The 24,355-nt window shown below is 37.5% G+C and overlaps 2 protein-coding genes across 2 annotated transcripts; both read left to right on the top strand.

Annotated features, from left to right (window-relative positions):
- The first annotated feature begins 18,279 nt into the window (after window positions 1-18,279).
- LOC133034266 (uncharacterized) lies at window positions 18,280-19,902 on the top strand. Its single transcript, XM_061109319.1, has one exon. The coding sequence runs from the start codon at window positions 18,280-18,282 to the stop codon at window positions 19,900-19,902; it is 1,623 nt and encodes a 540-aa protein (XP_060965302.1).
- Window positions 19,903-21,910: 2,008 nt separating this feature from the next.
- LOC133034265 (uncharacterized) lies at window positions 21,911-22,744 on the top strand. Its single transcript, XM_061109318.1, has 2 exons — window positions 21,911-22,247; window positions 22,344-22,744. The coding sequence occupies exons 1-2, from the start codon at window positions 21,911-21,913 to the stop codon at window positions 22,742-22,744; spliced, it is 738 nt and encodes a 245-aa protein (XP_060965301.1).
- The last annotated feature ends 1,611 nt before the right edge of the window (window positions 22,745-24,355 follow it).

Below are 24,355 nucleotides of genomic sequence, written 5' to 3'. Positions count from 1 at the left end.
GGCAGCGGCCAAGGCCAAGGAAGAGGAGGCCAGACGGAGGGAGGCTCAGGCGGAGGCCATGATCCGGGACGAGGCTCAGCGGAGAGACAGGATGGAGGCCCATCATCAGGAGGAACTAAGGGCTCAAACCGAGGCTGCCGAGAAGGCCAGGCGAGATCTCCGGGAGGCCAGGGAGGCTTTGGATGAAATGGCCGCCAAGGTGAGATCTCTAGAGGAGACTCACCAGTCGGACATTGAATCCAAGGCCGCTCTAGCTGCGGAGCTGAAGGAGCTTAGGGATTTCAAAGAACAGTCCACCAGGAAGGCCAAGAGGGCCGAGCTCCTTTCTCCTGTTTCCTGCGCCCGGTGCCCGAAGCGCTTTGATGATGGTGTCTACATGGCTTGGGCCACCAATGATCAGAGTATCAAGCTTACTTTTTATCCCAAACCCGAGGAGATGATTGCCAGATTTCGGGAAAAGAAGAAGAAGCTTGATGCTGCGCTTGAGGCACGGATTGGACCTCGTCTTCCTCCGCGGGCTGACTGAGCTGCCGTATTATTGACCCAGATTCTACCCGTTTCTCTTATAACTCCTTTTTTTTTTGTACATATTTGCTGCTGCCTTAGAACAATTTACATATAGGCGGCAGCTTTCATTTGAAGGGGAGACAATTATATTTTAAGGCCTGTCCCCGGGCCATTTATATGTATATGACCTGCCCTTTGGGCTAGGATATTTTTTTTTATATATGCGATCTTTATTTGTCACACTTAGATATTTTAACCTGTCCTTTGGCTCAGGGTTTTTATACTTATGCTTTTTATTTTTGCGCATATTTTTTGACCTAGGGTCAGGATATTTTACTTAGTTTGTTTTTGTTTGTCCGTGCGGTATACCCTAGTACCCCCCTGAGTGGCATAGAAACTTTGTTTTTAAGGCACTCAGTTTTATTTAATATAGAGGAGGCATACATTTGGACGGTACAAACCCTTTGAACAAAATCTAAGTTTAATTCGCTACTGGTAATATTTTCTGAGGTGATCGGCATTCCAGGCTCTTGGGACAGTAGTTCCGTCCATTCTTTTCAGTTTGTAAGTGCCAGAACCGATTTCGTCCTCGATTTCATATGGTCCTTCCCAATTTGGTCCAAGTACCCCCACTCCGGGTTCTTGGGTGGCTGGAAAAACCCTTCTTAGGACCATATCCCCAATAGCAAATTTTCTGCTTTTAACCTTGGAGTTAAAATACTTGGTCACCTTCTTTTGATAAGCAGCCATCCGTATTTGAGACTCATCCCGGAGTTCTTCGACTTGATCCAAAGCCTCTTGGAGCAGTGCCTGATTAGTGGTCGGATCATAAGTCGTCCTCCTGTGGGATGGGAATAATGTTTCCACCGGGACCATTGCTTCACAACCGTACGCCATTGAGAACGGCGAGTGACCGGTTGTGGTTCTGGGGGTCGTCCGGTAGGCCCACAATACCCTTGGCAATTCTTCAGGCCAGTTATTTTTACAGGCCAGTAGCTTCTTTTTCAAGGTGACCTTTAGGATTTTATTGACTGCTTCCGCCTGGCCGTTTGTTTGAGGCCGGGCTACCGCGGAGAAACTTTTTACCACTCCGTGTTGGTTGCAGAAGTCAGTAAATTCCTCGCAATCAAATTGCTTTCCATTGTCTGAGACTATTTTATGAGGCAAGCCGTATCGACACACTATGTTTTTAATAACAAAGTCCAATGCCTTCTTAGCAGTTATTGTCTTCATAGGCTCAGCCTCTGTCCACTTGGTGAAGTAGTCCACTGCTACTATTGCATACTTTACCCCTCCTTTTCCCGTAGGTAGAGACCCGATGAGATCTATTCCCCAGACCGCAAAGGGCCAGGGGCTGGTCATCAAAGTGATCTCATTTGGAGGAGCTCTCGGTATGTTCGCGTACCTTTGGCACGAGTCACACTTTTGGACATAGTCTGTACAATCTTTTTTCATCGTTGGCCAGAAGTACCCTTGCCTCAATATTTTCTTTGAGAGGTTGGGTCCTCCCGTATGATCTCCACAGAACCCTTCATGGACCTCCAGCATGATTTGTCTAGCTTCAGGGTCCGATACACGCCTTAAATAAGGCATGCTGAGTCCTCTCCGGTAGAGAATTTTATCCATCATTACATAACGATGAGCCTGATACTGAATCTTTCGAGACAGTGCCCTCTCTTGGGGCAACTCACCTGTGGTTATGTACTTTGTGATGGGGACCATCCAGCTGGGTTCTTGCCCAACCGTTTGTGTGGTCTCTTTTATTTTGATGCTTGGCTCCGCTAAGCGTTCCACTGGTACTACCCCCAGCTCTTCGATTTCGCTGTCCGAGGCTAACTTAGCCAGACAGTCCGCATGAGCATTCTTCTCTCGGGGGATTCTTTCTATTTTGTAGTCCGTGAACTCGTGGAGCAATTCTCGGACTATGGCTACGTACGCGGCCATCCGCTCGCCGCGAGTTTGGTATTCTCCGGAAACTTGGTTTACGACCAGCTGAGAATCACTGTAGACTTCCACTCTCTTGGCTCCTACAGCTTTAGCCAATTTTAGCCCTGCTATCAGGGCCTCATATTCGGCTTCGTTATTCGAAGCTGTGAAGTTGAATCGGAGTGCTGCCTGGAGCCGCAATCCAGTAGGTGATATCATAGCCACTCCGGCTCCTGAACCGTTCTCATTAGAAGCTCCGTCCACAAATACTCTCCAAGTGGGGATTGGTGGCTCCGGTGTATTGGCTGTCGCCTCGGCTTCATTGCATTCGGTGATGAAGTCTGCCAAGGCTTGGCCTTTTATGGAAATCCGGGGCACGTAATGTAAGTCGAACTGACTCAGCTCCATCGCCCACTTGAGGAGTCTTCCGGATGCTTCAGGCTTCTGGAGAACTTGCCGGAGTGGATGATTGGTCAAGATTCTGATCGGATGGGCTTGGAAGTATGGTCTCAACTTCCTTGATGCCATCAGGAGGCAGAATACTAATTTTTCAATAACCGGGTACCTTGTCTCGGCCCCTACCATGCGCTTACTAACATAGTACACGGGGTGCTGAATTTTTTCTTCCTCCCGGACCAGTGCAGCACTGACCGCATGCTCGGAGACGGCCAAGTAAAGGAACAAGTCTTCTCCAAGGACGGGTTTTGATAGGATAGGAGGTTTGGCCATGTGGTCTTTTAACCTTTTGAATGCCTCCTCGCATTCATCTGACCATTCGAATTTTTGGCATTTCTTCAGTATGTTGAAGAATGGTATGCACTTGTCCGTGGATCGTGAGATAAAGCGGCTCAGTGCGGCTACCTTTCCGGTCAAGCTCTGCACGTCCTTATGTTTCTTGGGGGATGGCATATCCAGGAGAGCTTGGATTTTCTCCGGGTTCGCCTCGATCCCCCTTTGGCTGACTATGAAGCCCAGGAATTTTCCCGACTTGACCCCGAAGGTGCATTTTTTCGGATTGAGCTTCATGCCGTATCTCCGGACGACTTCGAAACATTCTTCTAAGTCGCTTGCATGGCTGTTGCATGCTTTGGATTTGACGAGCATGTCGTCTACATATACCTCCATGTTTCGTCCCAGGAGGCTTTTAAACATCCGGTTAACCATTCTTTGATAGGTTGCTCCGGCGTTTTTCAGTCCGAAAGGCATGACTAGGTAACAATATACCCCCTTATCGGTCCTGAAGCTAGTGCACTCCTGGTCTGCCGTATGCATTTTTATTTGGTTGTACCCAGCATAGGCATCCATGAAAGACAGCAGCTTAAATCCGGACGTGGCGTCTACCATCTAGTCGATCCTGGGCAGCGGAAAGCAGTCCTTTGGGCAGGCTTTGTTTAGATCTGTGAAATCTATACAAACCCGCCAAGTCCCGTTCGGCTTGGGCACCAGGACCGGATTGGCCAGCCATTCCGGATAGTATACGTCGCGGATCATGCCATTGGACAAAAGTTTGTCCACCTCTTTCTCTAAGGCCTCGGCTTTCACCGAGTCGAGCGGGCGTCTCTTTTGCTGTACAGGGGGCATGTCCGGGTTGACATTGAGTACATGGGTGATGACATGGGGGCTGATGCCGGTCATGTCTTCTTGGCGCCATGCGAAAATGTCGATGGCGCCCTTCAGTGTTTTTATTATTTTATCTTTTTCCTCCGGATCCAGGCTCCTCCCTATCCAGAGTACTTTGGTGGAGTCGTCGTCACACATTGGTATTTCTTCGACGTCCTCCATTGGTTCCACGACCCTTTCGGACCCTATGCGAGGATCCAACTCGTCCTCTTCAGCCTTCTCTATCTCAGGGGGCCCCCGGACCATGAGTACTGGCAAGTGGGTGGCAACATTGTAACATTCCCTGGCCTCTCCTTGATTTCCCCTCATCGTTCCGACTCCGGCTTCCTGGGTAGGGAATTTTAGGCATAGATGTCGGATTGAAGTAATTGCACCAAAGTCGACGAGGGCCGGTCGGCCTAGGATTGCGTTGTAGGCTGTTGGGCAGTCTACCACCACGAAGGTGCAATACTTGAATGTGCTTTGGGGGGTATCTGGGCACAGGGTAACTGGGAGCCTGACTTTTCCCATCGGGATTAGCGTCGTCTCGTTAAACCCTGTGAGCTGCGATCCACTAGGCGAGAGGTCCCGGTCGGTCAACCCTATCGCAGTGAAGGCTTCTTTGAAGAGCAAGTTCACGGAACTCCCATTGTCAATCAGGACCCTAGCCACCACCTTATTTGCGATGGGGGTCTCTATGACCAGCGGGTCGTGGTGAGGAAAACGCACCGTCTTGGCGTCTTCTTCCGTGAACGTTATGGGCTGGTCCATTAGCCGAGGCCTTTGAGCCGGGAGTTGAGTAACCTCCCACACCTCACTGTGTCTTGCGGCCTCGGCATATCTTTTCCGCTCCTTGGGAGTGTTTCCTCTGATATGGGGACCTCCGGAGATCATGGCTACCCGTCCATTAGGCTGGGGCGGTAGTCCGGGTATATGCTGGGTGTCACCTGCGGGAGCAGCTGGAGGCAATACTCCTGCTGTACCCCCTGGTGTTCCCGGAGGCATACCCCCTGCCACCTGCCCTGGATTAAGGTGGGGCAACCTATTTTTGATCCACTCATAGAGGTGGCCCAAACGGATCAAATTCTCAATCTCGTCTTTGAGATTTTTACACTCATTGGTGCTATGACCAATGTCGTTGTGATACTCGCACCTTTTACTCGGATCTCTCCGGGAGCTGTCTTTGTACAATGGCTGGGGTCTCCGGTAGTGTGTATTCTGCCTTGTGGCAAAATATACACGTTCCTGAGAGTCCGTGAGCTCTGTGTACTGGGTGTATTGGGGTGTGTACCCCTTCTTTTGGCGCTTCTCTCCCGTTTGGGTACTGCCCTTGGAGGACCTTTTGCTCCTCGACCCCTGGGTAGGGCCTGTTAAGCTAGCAGTCGGGGCAGCCTGTGAAGGAGTCCGTCCATTCACCCCGGACGGGTTGCCGTAATGGGAAGATGCCGGGGCCAAAGCTTGACCCTGGCTGTATCCGGGAGTGGCAGAGAACTGTATGCCACTTACTGGGGGAGTCGCGGTCGGGACAGTACCCGAGGGCGACACTCCTGGCATGTATCCCGCTATCCCGGTGGGATAATAGCCTCCGTAAGCCACGATCTGGGCTTCTTCGAGGTTAATATATTTTTGGACTCGCTTCGGAAGTCACGAAGGCTAGCAGCGCCTTCTTGCTGTAATTCGTTCCAGAAGGGAGTCCCAGTGCGGATTCCTGCTTGGAGAAGCGCAAGCTGTTGTCCGTCGTCGACCTTCTTGGTCTTCGAGGCTTCCTCTCGGAACCTCTTGATGTAATTCTTCAAGGTCTCGGTGGGCAGTTGCTTGATGTTGGTCAAGGCACTAACCTCCAAGTTGACCTTCCTGGCAGCGACAAATTGTCTCCGGAAGTTGGTTTGGAGTTTGTTCCAACAACCCACCGATCCTGGTTCCAATTTTTTGAACCATTCCTCTGCCGATCCGCTCAGAGTGAGGGGGAAGCACAAGCATTTGGCGTCATTGCTGACCCGCATGATCGTCATGACACGGTTGAACCGTGACAAGTGATCACTGGGGTCGGAGTTCCCAGTATATGCTGCCATTTCGGGCATCTTGAAGTTTTTAGGGAGCTCCGCCTCCAGGATATGTTTGGCACAAGGCTCCCGATCCTCACTGTCCGAGTCGGAGTCGTCTCCCTTCTGCCTCCGGGAGACTCGAGCAATATCTTTTCGAAGTATGGCAAGTTCCGCCATAATCCCTTCGTTTACAGTACCCGAGGAGACCACGGGCCTGTATCTTTTTTGGTCAAGGTGATCCCGGAGGTCACCTTGATTCCCATTGATTTGATTTCTCAGATCAATGGGTGGACGTCTCTGTCCTCTTCTTCCTCTACCCCCTGGTTCCTGGTGCACGGAAACGCTTTTCCGGTCCCCTCGATCCTGAGGGCCAAGACTCCCTCTTTGGGGCTTGCCCCTCTGCGGACCTTTCCCTTTAGGGAAATCCGAGCGGACCCTTCGCGGATCCTGCACCTTTTTCTTCCGACCAGGGGTAGAAGTAGGGTTTTTTGTTTGGTTTTCCTCAGCAGGGTGCCTTATAGGGCTATGTTCCCTAGGCCTTTGCTGCTGGGAATTAGGCGAAGACGTCGCTGGCTCCCCATCGAGCCCAGCGGCCATCGCCTTGGGATGCACGTGAATACCAGCTGCCTCCATGGCTTTTTGCATGGCTAGCATCACTTCCTGCATTTTTTGATTTTGCGCTTTCTGAGCTTCGATCTCAGCTTCATGATCGATAGCTTTTTGTCTAAGGAGCACCAACTCCGAGTAGCTTCCTCCGTCATAGGCATACTCGTCGAGGTGTTCCTCGTAGTTTTCATCGGGAACTATTTCTTCTTCTTCTTCCTCGGACTCCTCTGCTGCCCTTGAGGCTACATCTTCCTCATTGGGGTCTTGAGCGTCTTCTAGAGGGTGAGGATGACGTGTAGCTCTTGTCTCCACCATTGTCGTGAAGTTAAATGCTTGTTGTGAAGCAGCTTTCCTCAGCTCTCAATGAAAGCACCAAAATGTTGACCGAGGTTTTCGGCAACTATTAAAATATGATTATAATAAAGAGCTATAAGAAAGTGAGATGAAGATTTTTTACGTGGTTGGGGCGTTAATGAGCCTTAGTCCACGAGCCTCTGTTATTAATGGATGTGTTTAATGGAGATTCTACACTTGAGAGAATGTCTTTCTCATAAATACAGAGAATGTTCTTGGTGAGTATTTTCTCTTCTTGCTCTTTTGCAACCCAAGATTCTCGACCCCATTAAATAAGCTTTGAGGGGGTATTTATAGTGTTTTGGTGGGGTAATCCCTAGAATTGTTCTTACACATGTGTCTGTAAGTATCCATAAAGCTGGGCATTTCCGATGAATATACCATGGGTGATGCATGGTCAAATCCCTAGGTGCTGTAGGGCTTTTATGAAGAATGTCCTTTTTGCCTTGTGATTGACGTGACTCTTCGCAGAGTAGCCGTCGCTAGACTTAAATGATCATTACTGTAGCGCTGCTGTTTGGGGGTTGTGCTGTCAGACTTTATTGCGTGTTACAGTCCCAACACGCTTCCTCCCATGCAGCATTAAATGCGACTTGATTGCTCGGGAGAGACCTGACATGTCCCGGAGAGCCTTCACGCTATACTAGCTTCCTGGAGTACCTTGTACTCCGGATGCCTCCTTCGGGACCCATGCTAACAGCGCTTCTTGGTGGCGCACAAAGACTTAGCAAATCTTTCCAAGTTATCTGATCCATGTGTCCCCTCTCGACTGGTCCACGTATTTTGGGCGAATTCTGGAGCAACAATATGTTTATTTTGTTTTCTATTTATTAAACATACTACTTTAATAAACAAAATAATAATATTCACATATGTTTATTATATCACTCTACGTGTCATGTTTATTTTTAGTAATTTTAAGTATTGATTTATATTTATATACATTAATGTTTATAATTTTGATATTGTATTTTATTAAAAAAAATCTTATTAAATTATAATAATTCATACTAAAATAGATAATAAACATTTATCTTTTAATAAAAAAATATTTAACTTGTTTTTTTTTATAAAACCGTTTAATTAATTTTACGAAATTGTTTATTTTGAGGTTTAATAAACATATTAAAAATGTATGGTTTCATGTAATAAGTTTTCAAAATGTATAAATTTTTAAAATAATTTTTTTTTGCACATTTTTTGTAATTATTTTATTTTTATTGTACATTTATGAAAAAAAGCCCATTAATAAACTCAAATTTAGGATTGTTATTTGTTAGCGAGCTTTTTGGGGCCACTTGGTAGCTCCACACGCTCCATGTTTTTTGTTTTTGTTTATTAGCTTTGAATTTTTCTGGGGAAATTAATTATCGATTTCTTTAAAATATTATCACAAATACCACATATTAGTTTTTCAATGAATTTTACCACAAATTTAGTAGTTTTACTTTGTTTGATTAATAACACACGAATCTCTTTAGCACTCCTCTTGATATAATCAAAGGAGATAAGAATAAGTTATTGCAAAATGTTTTATTTTGTTGATTTATTTATTTTACGTTCAGTATAGCAATTATGTTTCTAGCTTAGGGCAATATAACAATTAAAGCCACTAAGGCTAGCTTAGTGGTGAGGGACTAAGACCTTTAAGCTACAAGCTATTAATTGATTGTAAAAATATCATTATGGTACACTAAAAAAAAGGGCCAAGATGCAAAATGACTTTAAATCTAACAATTAAGTTAATAAATGTCCATTTTTTAAAAAAATTAACAAAATGTCCTTTTAGTTAAAAATTTGATGATAAAATTACAATTATAACATTGAATAATTAAGTGTTTGGTATAATTATTTTGCACAATAGTATATCGTTTTTATGTGCAAAAATATATTAAAAAAAACTGAAAGGTATTATATATATATATTTTGAAATAACTGAAAGGTAGTATATTAGTTTAAGATTGTAGTATATTATTTTAATGTGCTATGGTATATAATGAACGAAAGACGGAAATTAAAAAATATGGAATATTAGTTTAAGTTTGAGGTATAGTTATATTTCACTAGGAAATATTGTCTTTATGTTCATTAGTATATCATGAAGGAAAGAAAAAGAAAAAAAAAACATGTGGAATATTAAATTAAGTTTTTAATATATGTATATTTTTCACTATATTAGTGGTATATTAATTTTTCACTATAGTATTTATGCTTATGATTGCAGAATATAGTTTTTATATGCTATTATATATTGTGGAAAAAAATCATTTAATAGTATATTAGTTTAGGTTTATGGTATATTTATATTGGTCTAAGGTATATCATTTGTATGTGATATGTATATCGTGAAGGATATAAAGAAAAAAAAACTATTAAATATTAATTTAAGTATGAGGTATAATTATATTTGACTGAGGTATATTGATTTTATGCTCATTGGTATTTCATGAAGGAAAGAACAAGAAAAAAAAAACTTGTGAAATATTAAATTAAGTTTTTTGTATAATTTTTTTTTTCATTATGCTGGTGGTATATTAATTTTTGACTATGGTATATCTACTTATGATTGTGGTATATAGTTTTTGTATGCTACTACAATTCATTTAATAGTATATTAGTTTAAGTTTGTGATATATGTATATTGGTTTAAGGTATATTATTTGTATATCATACGATATATTAATAAAAAATTAATTATATGGTTAAATAGCATATTAGACAACAATAACAGCAACAAAATCTAAAACAATAAAATATATAATACCTTTTATATAATGAAAAATAGTTAACAAAAATTCAGTAGAGAGGTTTTGATTTCTATTAAAGGAATAAAACATATAATACCTTTTATATAATGAAGGGTATTTTAGGTATTAAAAAGTAAAAAAAAAAAGACATTTGCTTTATTATTTTAAAAAATGGACATTAACTATCTATAGAATTAGAAATAGTAAAAATTACACCAAATATGGGATTCTATAAAAAACTTTGATAAATATGGCTTTTTTAACTTTACCACCCTTATATGGTATTTGTCCAATTTAAAGTTTTTTATGGTATTTCTTTTTGCCACTTTTTTATAAATTTAATTTTTAAATCCCATAGGTAAAAAGAATTACAATCTCAACCCTAAACTCTCTCTCTCTCTCTCTCTCTCTCTCTCTCTCTCTCTCTCTCTCTCTCTCTCTCTCTCTCTCTCTCTCTCTCTCTCTCTCTCTCTCTCTCTCTCTCTCTCTCTCTCTCTCTCTCTCTCTCTCTCTCTCTCTCTCTCTCTCTCTCTCTCTCTCTCTCTCTCTCTCTCTCTCTCTCTCTCTCTCTCTCTTCAATCGGACTGAAACTGAAGGCCACACCGCTCAGTCGCTGCCTCTCTCCTCTCTGACCACCGATCAGTGCGATCTCCGGTGACCAAATCCCTTCTCGACAACCGCTACCGCCTTTTGCCTTCTCTACAAGCTTCTCCCAAACTCCGTCGTTCACCTCTCTCTCTCTCTCTCTCTCTGCGCTTCTCACCCGCAGTCGATCTCTCTCCATTTCTCTACCACCCAGCTCCTCTTCCTTCTCTCCAGTCCGCACCACACAGCTCCTCTTCTCTCCGCAGTCGGCACCACACAGCTTCGGCCTCTCTCTCATGAATCTTCACCTGGTATTTTTGTTTTTAAGCTTGAATCAATGTTTAAGTGAGTAGAGCTAATTGTTTTGTTTGATTTTTGTTTATTTCTGTAATTTTTTTGAGCAAGTATTTGTATTGATCTGCCTGCTCAATTTTTAAGACTTGGGACTGAGTTAATTTTAAGTACTTTTAATTTGCTTGTCGAATCATTAGCAAGGATTCTGTATTTGCTTCCGTTTCAGCAATTTGGGTACTCCTCCAAGCTCCAATAGGTATTCAGTTTCGGTTTTGAGATTGATTTCACTAATTTTGAGTTGTTTAATGTTTGTCTATAGACTTTGCTTTTTTCTCAATGTAATCTGCCTACTGTTTAGAACATGTATTTTGAATAACTATGTCATTGTGCACGTAATTATTTCCTCACCATGACAATTAGGAGTTTGTTTGTATAACTTTTATTCAAGATTATTTTGTATGGAAATGTCTATAAATCATTTTATAGTATTACCTTTGATATTTAGAGTCCACTTCATACATGCATGATGCAACAGAAAGAATGTTACAATGTCAGACTGATTCATAAAATGACTAATTAATCTATTATTTACTATATAGCCTAGTTGTGGTTGTAGAACAACAAGAACAAGATTGTTCATGTTGTTAGATAGAAAGATATTGAGTTTGTGTTTTTTGTTGTGAAATTTATTAGTTTGTGTATTTCAGAGGGCTGGTTTGCTTGTGTGAAATTTATTAGTTTGGTTTGCTTGTCTCTGGTTAAGTTTTGCTGCTCTAATGGTCCTTGGCATAATTGACATTATGCTAAGTGATTTAAATCTATTATGTTGATATTGCAGAAACTGGTTTTGTTATGATTTCACAAGTTTTGCTATGATTTTTCATAGGGTCAAAACTGGTTTAGCAGGGTTCACAAGTTTGAAACCTGTTTCACGGGTTTTGAGGGTTCTGTAATGAGGTTTAAAACTTGTTTTCACACCTATATTTTGTTTTTAGATTATTGTTGTGTATTGTGTGTTGCTTTGATTATATTAATTTGTGATCAATATTTTTTATTTTTTGTATATGTGTGTGTAATTTTTTTTTTCTCATTTGGTTTCTAATGAAATTAGTTTCAGTTAACTTTTATTGTTTATCATTTATGTTTTTGTTATGATTTTTCATATAGTCGAAACTGGTTTCACATGGTTCACAAATGCAGAACTGGTTTCACATGCTTTACAAATTTGACATTGGTTTCACAGATTTTAAGGGTTATGTAATGGGGTTGTTTCATTTTTTTGATGTTATTGTATATTTTTATTTTATTATTTTATTTCTAGGCTCGAAGCTGGTTCTCACACTTCATTGTTTTGTGTGACAAAACTCATTTTTGTTGGGTTTTGTATAATATTAATTGTTGTTGCAAGATGAAACTGGTTTTAGTTTATTTTTTGTCTTTTGTTCAAATGGAATATGATTCCTCTAATAAGGATACAATGAAAGATATTGCTAAAGATTCAAGTGTTGATTCTGAGAAGAAACTTCCTCTAATTAAAATTAAAATTCTTAGGAAGGTTATTCACAAGAAAAAAGAAAAAAAATGAATATGATCCAAATTTTAAGGATTCATCTTTGGTATGCATTTTTTTTTTTAAAATATATTAATTTGTTTTAATTTATCTTCTCGTGAATGTTCAATTTTTTCGTTGGTTGTACTAAATAATTGATTTCTGTGTTTAATTGTTGGTATGTTATTTTACGTAATTGAGGTTTAAGTTTCATTTTTTCTTTTGTTATTTTAGAAAATTGGTTTTACTGTGTCAGATTTACGTAATGTACTTACTTTATGTAACTAATTTTTCTGTGTCACTTTTTAATTGGTTGTTTAACATAACTAGTTTCAATAATTTAAATTTATTTATATGTTAAGAATTATCTTGTGATATGTTTTAATTTTTTTAATTGATTAGCTATTTCGTGTTTCAATATATCATTTTATTGTTTTAGGCTTCTTATGTTTTTGTTTCTATATTAATTGTTAGTTTTGTTTAATTAGCTATCTAATGTAACTGGTTTCTGCAGTTTGATTGTTATTTTTTTTTTTCTAAGAACTAGTTTTTATGTTTCAGTTTATCTAATATAACTGGTTTTTGTAATTTAATTGTTATTTTTTTTTCTAAGAACTAGTTTTTATGTTTCAATTTATCTAATATAACTAGTTTCTGCAATGCAATTTAATTGTTAGTTTTGTTTTGTTTTGTTTTTTTTTTTTTTTTTAAGAAAACTAGTTTTTATATTTAATTTATCTTTTGATTGTTTTAGGTTGCATTGGTAACTGGTTTTCCTATTTAGTTATTACTTTTGTTGTTTTATATAACTGCCTCTAATATTTTAGTTTTTGATTCAGTTGGTTTAAATAAGTGGTTTCTCAATTATAGTTTTAACTAGCTGATTATTGTAACTGGTTTCAGTGTATCAAATTCCAACGTCTAACACCGATGACAACTCCAATTTCTAACAATGGTGACTTTCCAGTTATGAAGACAACTTCAACAAATTTTTTAACAATAATCTGACAATGATAACAACTTCAGCGAATATTCTCATTTTATTTTCTACTCTTTTTGCGGCTAATATTTTATTCTAGTGGATAATGACTATTTTGGATAATGTACTGAGTTGATGATTAAATCTTGGAGCTTTTGAGAAGTTTTTAACTAATTTTATTTTGGTATTGTATTTGATTTGTTCAATATTCCATACAATATCTAGAATATAAGTATGTAAAATTTATTTATAATTTTTGACATCCATAACATAACTGGTTTTTTTTTTATCAAGATAACACCTCTAGCAATTTACTCTCATTCTATATATTTTCTACTTCTTTTGTGGCTAATATTATTCTTTAGTGGATATTGAATGTTTTGGTAGTGTGTTGATGGTCTAGTATTGAAGTTTTTGAGAAGTTTTTAACTGGTTTTAATATTAGTATTGTGTTGGTATTAGTTTTGATAGTGGGTTGATGATAAGTTTTTGAGCTTATTAAAAATATGTAAATTTTATTGCTTAGAATAAACTGTTGTCTTAATTTATTGCCTTAACAAAATTATATTACTATTGTTTTAGCTTTTATAGTTTTTTTTTTTTGTTTGTTAAATTTTTTTTTATATATAGTTACAGTACTTATGTAAATAACAGCTTATTTTATATGATAAAAAATGAATCACAATTTTATAGTTTTTTATGGCATTCTTTTTTATTTATAAAATTTTTCCCATATTTTAAAGTTTTTTTTAAAAAAAATGCCATATTTAATGCAATTAAGTTTGCATGTCATATTTATCAAAACTTTAATTTCTTTTCCCATATTTTTGTAAATAGCCCTTAGAAATAAGGTCATTTACTTACATTAAGCTACAAGCTATTAATTGATTGTAAAAATACCATTACGCTGCACTAAAAGAAAAGAGCAATATAACAATATGTTTATTGGTATTTGTTTCGATTTTTTAACGATACAGACTAATTACTTGAACAAAGAACAAAAAAAAAAGCATTTTTATATATTATTCAATTATGTTAATGTTTTCACTACATTTTTTATATATTCACTCTTTTATATATAACATATATTATATACTAAGTTAGGTGAAATGTACATATAATTTTTTTTTTGAATTAAATTTAATTAAGTGATATTAAATATAATACATGGATATAATTTTTTAGTTAGGCAATGTATTTTTTTTTTTTTGTTTTTGAAATGAAATTTGAGATTTTAATTTTAAGATTTTTTTTTTGACTATTATAGCCACATTGGTGTGTCTTTCAGATGTGATTATATATATACAAAATCTAAATGACATATTCCAATATATGAGAAATAAGAGTGCATGTCATATGTTAGTATTTTTGGCGATAGCTATTAATAATAGAAACGTTTATTTCAATGTGCTGGATGTGCTATTTGAACACGTTATAGTTTTATTGTCTAAATTTTCAGAAGTAATTTTATCCCATGCGGTTCGCGTCAAGATTTTAGTAGCCCATAGTTTGATAAAGTATATTTTTCGGTTAGACGATGAGCTATTCTAGTTCGAGGAGGGTCTTGCGCTGATTGGAGATATATACTTTGTAAATTAACGAGTGATTCTAATCACTATGAGAATGTATATGTCTCATATGAGAGAAATAAGAGTTATGTGTATTTATTAAAATTTTTTTATATAAAATATCTATATAATTTTTATTTTTTATTTTAATTCAAATTTAAACCAATAAAGTTAAAAATATGATTAAAAATATTTACAATATTTTAAGTTTTTTAAATTTAAATTTAAATTTCTTTATGTATTATATCTACATAATTTTTCTTTTTATTTTAATTCAAAGTTAAACTAATAAAATTAAAAATATGGTTACAAATATTTACCATATTTTAAGTATTTTAAATTTAAATTTAAATTTTTTTATATAAATTATTTATATAATTTTTTTTTTTAAATATATATAATAATGTTATAAATTTTTTTTCTCTGGTTTTAGCTCTTCCAGCTGAGAGGCTGGTGCTATGGCTAAAACAAGATCAAAGAACCATGGAAAATCGAAATCTGCTGGTAAAAATTCAAAAAAGAAAGCTGGTAATGGTGTTACTAATGTCAATCTTGCTGATGCTTTGGGGCGAATCGCTGAAATCGAGCCCTTGGAAGTCACGGATGAGGAGGAATGGCCAGGGGAGGGTCGACTCAACGAGGGAGAGGATCGACATGATTTTCAACCTCTGTCTCCCAATACTTCATTGAAGGTGATTTAAAGGCAGGATGAGGTTAGGAGTGATGCTCGGAACGATTTTATCCACTTTCTCATGGCCAACAATCAATGTAACAGTGAAATACGGCAAGGTAAGAACTCAATTCCTCCTATTTTACGTTCTAAATCAGTGATGCGAAACCTGAAAACTTCTTTCAAAGATATGGAGCAGGATACTGGGAAAGTGAAAATCACTCTAGATGATATTGAAGAGGAGATTTTGTTTTGGAATCCTTCAATTGTGTGCTATGTTCTTGGAGTAAATCCACCATTGCACATTCTTGAAGGATTTGCAAAAAGGATATGGCATGATAAGGTTGATCGAGTGAAAGCTTTATCTCATGGAATTTTTATTATTCGGTTTACCTCTCTTGAATTCAGAGATCAGGTCATGAATGGGGGTTATGTGTTCTTTAATTGCAGACCTGTAATTTTGAAACCTTGGGACCCTAATACTAATTTCAAGAAAGAGGATGTCAAGTGTGTCCCAATTTGGGTACAACTTGAGGATCTTAAATTGAAATATTGGGGCCAAAGGTCTCTCTTTAACATTGTTGGGCAAATTGGTAAGCCTCTTATGGAGGATGCTGTCACTAAAGATAGGGAGAGGCTGAGCTATGCTAGAGTGCTAATCGAAGTGCAAATGGACCAACAACTCCCGAACATGATAGAATTCGAAAATGAACATGGTCTTAATACTTCAGTGAGTGTCAAATATGAATGGAAGCCGATTACATGTTCCCACTGCTCTGGGATTGGTCACTCTGCTGGAGAATGTAAAAAAGTTGCTGCTCCTTCAAAGCAACAGTGGGTGGTGAAGAATGAGAATCGAAAACATAACCTTCCTGAGGTAGATGCTGAAGGCCTCACGAAAATTGTAAAAGGGCCGAGAATGGTCAAGAATGAAGAACAAAAGATGCCTACTGCAGTAAGGATGGGAAACACATTTCAGGCACTTACTTTAGAGGAACAAGATGGAAATAATGGGGGAAGTCATGGTGAATATGGTTTTGACAAGGTCAGTAATGGTGAAGAGAATAATGGCAATACAAGAGGGGGGGGGGGGAAGGACCCTCTCTTTCGAATGGATAGATTGTTATGTTGGAATGTCTGAGGAGCCAATCATCAATCTAAACAACAACTAATAAAGAACTTATTTTTTTCTCAAAAGATTGATTTTGTGGGTCTCCTCGAGACTAGGGTAAAGGCTCCAAAGCTTGGAGCCTTGTACTCTAATATTTTCGAAGGATGGTGTTTTTCTTCAAACATTGCCTGGCATCCGGGAGGTAAAATTGCGATTGCTTGGAATCCTTATAGATTTAATGTTGATATCATCAAATGTACTAGCCAACTAATGCATTTGAGGATTTCAACTATTGAAGGGTTCAACAGTTTGCTCACGGTTGTTTATGCTTCAAACAACAGGGGAGAGAGGAAAGTACTTTGGAAGGACTTGTGCGATTTATCTTCTAATGGAAATTGGTGTGTGATGGGGGATTTCAATGACATTTTGGCTAAGGAAGAGAGAGTGGGGCACAGGGTAAGGTCTTATCCTGATTCTGATTTCCTTACTTGTGTAAATTTTTGCAAGCTAGAAGATGTTAAAGCTAGTGAGAATTTTTTCACTTGGACGAATAAGCAACCAGGGGCTGATAGGATATATTCCAAGATAGACAGGATTATGGCCAATCAAGCTTGGTTGGACAATATGAGTTTGCTGAAGCTGTATTTCTTAATGAGGGATTATTTGATCATTCTCCAGCTATCCTTTCTTTGCATCCTCAAGTTGTGGGGGGGAAAAAGCCGTTCAAGTATTTTAGGATGTGGAAATCCCATCCTAAGTATGACTCTATGCTAAAAGACATATGGTGCTTGGAAATTTCAGGGAACCAAATGTATCAAGTTGTTTGTAAACTGAAGCTATTCAAAGAGAGGCTGAGGAAGTTAAACAGGGAAGATTATTGTGATTTGCAACAACAGGTTCATGAGGCCAAGGCATCTCTTGACAGTCTCCAAAGCCAGCTGCAGCAGCAGCCTCTTGAGGAAAGTTTACACCAGCAGGAAAGATCAGCCTGTGAGGTTTTAAGTCAAAAGCACCAGGATTACTCATTGTTCTTAAAACAGAAAGTTAAAGTGGAGTGGATTCAAGATGGTGACTCGAACTCTGCCTTTTTTCATGCTTGCATTAAGCATAGAATAACGCAAAACCGAATCCTCTCCATAGAAAACCAAGAGGGCAGCAGAGTTACAGATCCTGAACTCATTACAACAGCATTCCTAGACTTTTACAAAAGTCTTCTTGGAACCGAAAGAGAGCAGAGGAAGGTAGTGGAAAACAATATTCTCAGCAATGGCCCTGTACTATCCTCAACTCAGGCTGATTACTTACTACAGGAATTCACAAAGGATGAGATAAAAAAGGCTGTATTTAGCATACCTGCAAATAAATCCCCGGGTCCAGATGGCTTTTCTAGTGGCTTCTACCAAGACAATTGGAAGCTGATTGGAGAGGACATATGTGCTGCTGTGCACTCTTTTCTGAATTCAGGTAACATCTTGAAAGAAATAAACTCTACCATAATTACGTTGGTGCCTAAGGTGAAGTGTCCTAACCCTGTTAAAGATTTTAGACCTATAGCTTGTTGCAATGTGATTTACAAGATTGCAACCTAGCTTTTGAGTTCTAGAATCAATAACATCCTTCCTTCAATAATATCACAGTCTCAAGGTGGTTTTATCAAAGGGAGGTTTATAGGGCATAATATCTTGATATGTCAAGATTTGGTGAGGCACTATGGTAGAAAGGAAAATAAGCCTAGTTACATGATAAAGCTGGATTTGCAAAAGGCGTATGACACAATTGAGTGGAGTTTTCTTGAAGAGATGTTAGTTGGCTTGAATTTTCCTCTAAAATTCATTCAACTAATTATGAACTGTATTACAACTCCTAGATTCTCATTGATGTTCAATGGAACTCTTCATGGTTTTTTCGAAGCAAAAAGGGGAATTAGACAAGGTGATCCGATTTCTCCCTCGGTTTTTGTACTGGGTATGGAATACTTATCGAGATTGATGAAGAAAGTGGGGGAAAAAGAGGGGTTTCAATTTCATGACAGATGTGCTAGTTTGAAACTGAATCACCTTGCTTTTGCTGATGATGTGCTATTATTTTGTCGTGGGGATTTCATGAGTATCTTATACATGTTGCAGGCTCTAAAAACCTTCTCACCTACATCTGGATTATATCCAAATGTCAGCAAAACTGCCTTATACTGTAGTAACATGCAGCCTAATGAAGTCAATCAAATTATGCACATTTCAGGTTTCATCAGACAGGAAATGCCATTCACTTATCTGGGCATACCAATCTGTGGGAAAAAGATTTCAGGGAAAGAATGTGATATATTAGCTGGGAGAATGACTGCTAGAATTAGAAGTTGGAGCTCCATGAATCTCTCTTTTGCTGGGAGAATCACTCTAATCAACTTTGTTCTCATTGCTATACAAGCCTACTGGAGTCAAATAATGATTCTTCCAAAGAAGGTATTGAGATCTATCGAAGCCATCTGTCGGGCCTTTCTTTGGAAAGGTCAAGCTATGTTTCAAGGTGCAGGGTATGTTGCTTGGAATTACATTTGTCAACCTAAGGCAGGGGGAGGTCTAGGGATCAAGAACTTAGAAGCTTGGAACAAGGCTGCAATAAGTAAGTACGTATGGGCTATTTCAAATAAACAAGAGAGCTTATGGCTCAAATGGGTCCATAGTGTCTATATTAAGAATCAGACATGGGAGAACTACTCTCCTTCCATACATTCCAGTTGGTATTGGAAGAAGATGGTTGCCTTGAAAGATCAAATCCGAGAACTGGTAGACTTTGATGCTTTTCAGCAGCAGAAATATAGTGTTGCATCTGGATACAAACTGTTTTCCCCACCAATAACTCGGCTGGTTTGGAGAAAAGAAGCTTGGTCAAGGCTTAACACTCCAAAACATAGTGTCATGGCTTGGTTGGCAATGCTAAATAGGTTGAAGACACAAGATAGACTGATGCGATTTGGCATACATGTTCAAGGGACCTGCTGCTTATGTGAGCTGCAACTAGAGACCTGCCAACACTTATTTTTTGAGTGCACTGTTGCTGAGAAATGTTTACAAGACCTGAAGACATGGCTGAATTGGCATGCCCAAACCAGTAGCCTACAACAGCTTCTCAAGTGGATTGGGAAGTCCAAATTGTCAAAGTTTAAGAAGGGAGTCCTCTCGGCTGCTGTTGTAGGGCTGGTGTATAACATTTGGAGAGCCCAAAATGAAGTTGTTTGGCAAAAAGCTAGAGTTAACCCGACTCGTATTGTTGAAGAAACAAAATGGAACATAAAGGTTCGGATTGATAGGGTGATGCCTAAAAAGGTCAAGAATAATGATAGAGCTTGGTTTATTGCTTTGTAAATCATAACACATATATTGACTCTAGATTGATACAATTGTGTACATAGATTTCGGCCCTTTTCATAGGTGCGTATAGATTGTAAAAAGCTTGTTTTGTGCAATACAACTCATTGATTTATCAAAAAAATAATGTTATAAAATTAATAAAGAATATTTTGTTAAATAATAGTATATTTTGTTAAAGTTAACATAAAATTAAAAAAATATCGTTAAACTAAAAATTTTGTTACATAATTATATTTTATATAGAATGTATATTTATATATTTATGTGTAGGTATAACATGAAACATCTATTATGTTTTTTTTAAATGTTTTGCTCCATTATTTGATTGGTTTCTATTTTTTTAATTTAAGTTTTTGAATTGTCAATAAATATAAATTAGGATTCAAATGAGAATAATTTATGTGGACTAATATAATTAAATGTTGCTTACTTTGTGTCAGTATTAAAATATAATGATAATTATATAATCGATAATGTATGGTATACCATAGGACCATAATAAGATGGACATAACGTACTAATACACTCGGGGCTCATGGACACGCTCTAAAACGTCTTTGGTCATTCTATTGGACCAAGACAATAAATTCTCTCTATTAGGGCTATAGGCCCAATAGGCCCATTAATCTTTATAAAAGGGTCATGCCGTTATAGTTTACTAAGGGTGTGTATGAGATGTGTGTGAATAAAGATAGAGAGTGAATTATAGTGTTGTTCATAAAATCTCATGAATTCTTACATGGACATGCTCTAAAACATCTTTGGTAATTCTATTGGGCCAAGATAATAAATTCTCATTATTTGGGCTATAGGCTCAATAGGCCCATTAATCCTTATAAAAGGGTCATGTCCTTATTGGTTACTAAGGGTGTATATGAGATGTGTGTGAATAAAGATAGAGAGTGAAATAGAGTATTGTTCATAAAACCGCATGAATTCTTATTTTTCTTTATTGTGTAGATAAATGAAGTTCAATCAACATGATCATTTTAGAACAAATTTAAAATTGGAAGTATGTTTATTCTTACGTCAATGTCTAAGATTAAATGATTGATCTTGTATATTTATGAGTATTAATTGTATTGATTATTGTTAAATACTCATTGTGTATTAATTTCAATAATTGGTATCATGAGCTAAATAATTTCAATTTTAGGACTATTAAGGTAAAAAATCACTATGAATGTCTTCCTTTTTCTGATTGGAACATGTAAAGAAATTGAGCGAATGATGGCAAGCTTTTGGTAGAAATTGAACAATTCTAATGGTAATGGGAGTGGTACTATTTGGATGAATTCAGATAGAATGACAAAGCACAAATTTGACGGTGGCATGGTATTTCGTAGTTTTAGGGACTTTAATCTGGCTATGCTTGGTAAACAAGGATGGAGGCTTTTGTTTAGGCTTGATTCCATGGTTAGTAAAGTTTTTAAAGTTAGATATTACTCGCAAGGTGATTATCTCTCCGCTGAACTTGGGTCGAACCCGAGCTTTATTTGGAGTAGTATTTTTGCTGCAAAGGATACTGTCAAATTGGATTTGAGGAAAATAATTGGATCGAGTACGACTGTTCAAATAACTTCAGATCCATGGCTACCAGTTATTAATCGACCTACACCTGTTCCTGCTGTTCATGGCCTTGAAAACTTCACTGTCAGCAGCCTCTTTCAAGTCAACAACCGTAGTTGGGATGTTGATATTGTGAGAGATCTTTTCTCACACGAAGATGCTGCAATCATTCTTGGCATACCTATAAATCCTTCTAGTGGAAACGATTCCTTCTATTGGGTTGCTGAGGAAAATGGTTTTTACTCGGTCCAAAGTGCGTATAAATTGCTTCAAGATTAGAAGCATTCCTCAGACAACTCAGAAATCAATGTGTTTTGGAAGAATTTGTGGTCTCTCAAAGTGCCTCCTAAAGCCAAAGACCTTGTTTGGAGGGCGGCCTCTAACTGTCTTGAAACTAAAGGAAATTTGTGCATAAAAAAGGTCTTGGTTGATAATGCTTGTCTTATGTGTGGTGTGTTTGCTGAGATGGAATGGCATATTCTGGTGTCATGCCATTTTCTTTGTCATGTTGGGAGTATGGGCAGCTGCAGGAAGAGATGTTTCTTCTCTTCTGTCGTGGTTGAACGATACTTCAAGGCTAGTAGATGGTGAGTCTATGGGCAGAGTGGTAATGTTGTGTTGGGCCATTTGGTCAGCAAGAAATGATCTTCTATGGAAGCAGAGAGTTCGAAGTGTGAGAGATGTGGTTGTTTTTGCCAATTCGAGTCTTGATCAATGGTTGAAAGCTCAAGGAAAGGGTCCCTTGATGTCTCCACTCAAAGAAGGAGATGGTTCGGAGTAGTGGGTTAAGCCGACTTTAGGCATCAAGCTCAACATTGATGCAGCCATTTTCGATCCTCTCTTCAAACATGGCTCCGGGTGTGTAGTTAGAAACACGAATGGAAATCTGGTTGCTGCTTTTGTTGGGTTCAAACATGGCAAAGTCTCTCCTGAATTGGCAGAAATCATGGGCATTAGGGAGGCTTTAAGTTGGCTTAAAAATCACACTTACACACAGGCTATTCTTGAGATAGACAGCCTGGTCTGTGTTAAAGCTATTCAGAGTGTAGAAATATTTGCTTCAACATTCGGTTTGGTGGTGGAAGATTGTAAGAACATTCTTAAAAATTTGTTAAATGTTTCAGTATTTTTTGTTGAGCATTTTGCGAATCGTGTTGCGCACTTTGTTGCTCGGCATTCTATTTCTTTACCTGAACGTATGTTCTCTATTAATAGTGTTCCTTTGGAGTTGATGTCTATTCTTACGAGTGTTTGCTCGAGTCAATAAAGAACACTTCTTTTCAAAAAAAAAAAAAAGTAAAAAAGACCATTTTTTTCAAATCTGAGTTTTTTATTATAGTAATTTTGAACTATTGGAGAAAATAAGAGACAATTTGGTTTCATAACTTAAAAACTGTTTTCTGTTTTTTAAAACTAAAAATAGTTTTTAAAAACTAATAGGGGCTGTTTGGGAAAAATTTTTAAAAATAATTTTTTAAAATTGAGTTTTAAAAAAGGGAAAAACTAGAAAACAGAAAACATTAAAAATATTATTTTTAACTTTCAAAAATATTTTTTTTTTGTCTAACATATTATATTTTATATTTTTGCTTACATACTCGGATCCTAGACCCGAAACTATACCCGAACATTAACCTAGATGGTTTCATGTCATGGTATGGTGTTAAAATATTAATTTTTTTAGTAAGAAAAAATCTAAAAATAGTTTTAAAAAATTTGTGCCAAACTGTTGGAATATGTTTTACCAGGATCTAGATTTACTACCATATATGTTATTTAACATCCTAAATATAAAACTCTAAAACAATGTAAATAAATACATATAAAGTTTCAGAAACCTTACAGTGGATGCAGCGGAATTATAATGGCTCCTTCCACTCAGATCTCTAACCCTTGTATCCTGTCTGTAGCAGAGTATCACCAAGATCTGAGACCGAATCTCCTTCTCTTGAAACTGATTCTTCATAGCCTTACACACTATGATTGAGTACCACTTGATGTGTGTGGGCACTTACTCTATCACTATAGGGTTTGAAAATATGAAGAGAAGAAGAGAGAGGAGTGGTTCGAATATGGTATAGAATATATGGCTCAAACTTTTCACTGAAGGCAAGTGTTCATCATCTTTTGATATGAGGCATCACTATCTATTTATAGGCAACCACCTAGGTTTAGGTTAAAATTATTTGGCATTAAAATATTGAAAAAATTAAATGGTAAATTCCCTTCAAGTGGTCGGCCATAGGATGTGGGCCCCCACTTTGTAATTTTGCCATTTTTTAACAATTTTCCTTATTTTCTCAAAAATGCTATTTTTCCAATTCAACTACTTAAATGCCAAAAATATTTATTTAATAATTAAAATTAATTATCAAATAAAATTTCCATTTAATATATTTATTAATTAGACTTAATAAAGTCTCTTGATTAACAAATAAGCCCTAGAATATCTTTTCTTCACAATTAAGCCCTTGCTTAGTGAAAATCTTAAACTAGACATAATCTAATTTTAGAATTATAATTGATTAATCAAAATCAATTAACTGAGTCTTACAAGCAGTATGTTCTCAACTAGTATGGGGACCATGGGCCTATACAACCGAGCTTCCAATAAGCAGAACTAGAATTTACTAAGTAAATTCCCTAACTTATTAATTCCTCATTGCATCCACCAAAGAACTTGGAATTGCACTCTCAGTCATATAGAACGCTCTATATGTTCCACGATATAGAAACGCTATAAACATTTAATCATCGTTCTAATCCCAATAATCAAAGATCCTCTATAGATGATTTACACCAAGTAGGAATAAATTTACTGTTTCACCCCTCAATGTATTTTATCCTTAAAACACTTAGCTTCCTATAAATGATATTT

Source organism: Cannabis sativa, chromosome 2 (genome assembly GCF_029168945.1).
Source record: "Cannabis sativa cultivar Pink pepper isolate KNU-18-1 chromosome 2, ASM2916894v1, whole genome shotgun sequence".
Lineage (NCBI taxonomy): Eukaryota > Viridiplantae > Streptophyta > Magnoliopsida > Rosales > Cannabaceae > Cannabis > Cannabis sativa.
Note: the sequence above shows the minus strand (reverse complement) of the source record. Positions and strands in the feature narration are given on the sequence as shown.

Coding starts and splice junctions, on each gene's coding strand:
- LOC133034266 (XM_061109319.1), top strand. CDS start 18,280: ATGATAAAGCTGGATTTGCAAAAGGCGTATGACACAATTGAGTGGAGT.
- LOC133034265 (XM_061109318.1), top strand. CDS start 21,911: ATGCTTGTCTTATGTGTGGTGTGTTTGCTGAGATGGAATGGCATATTC. Junction 22,248..22,343: donor TCCACTCAAAGAAGGAGATG/GTTCGGAGTAGT, acceptor CCGGGTGTGTAG/TTAGAAACACGAATGGAAAT.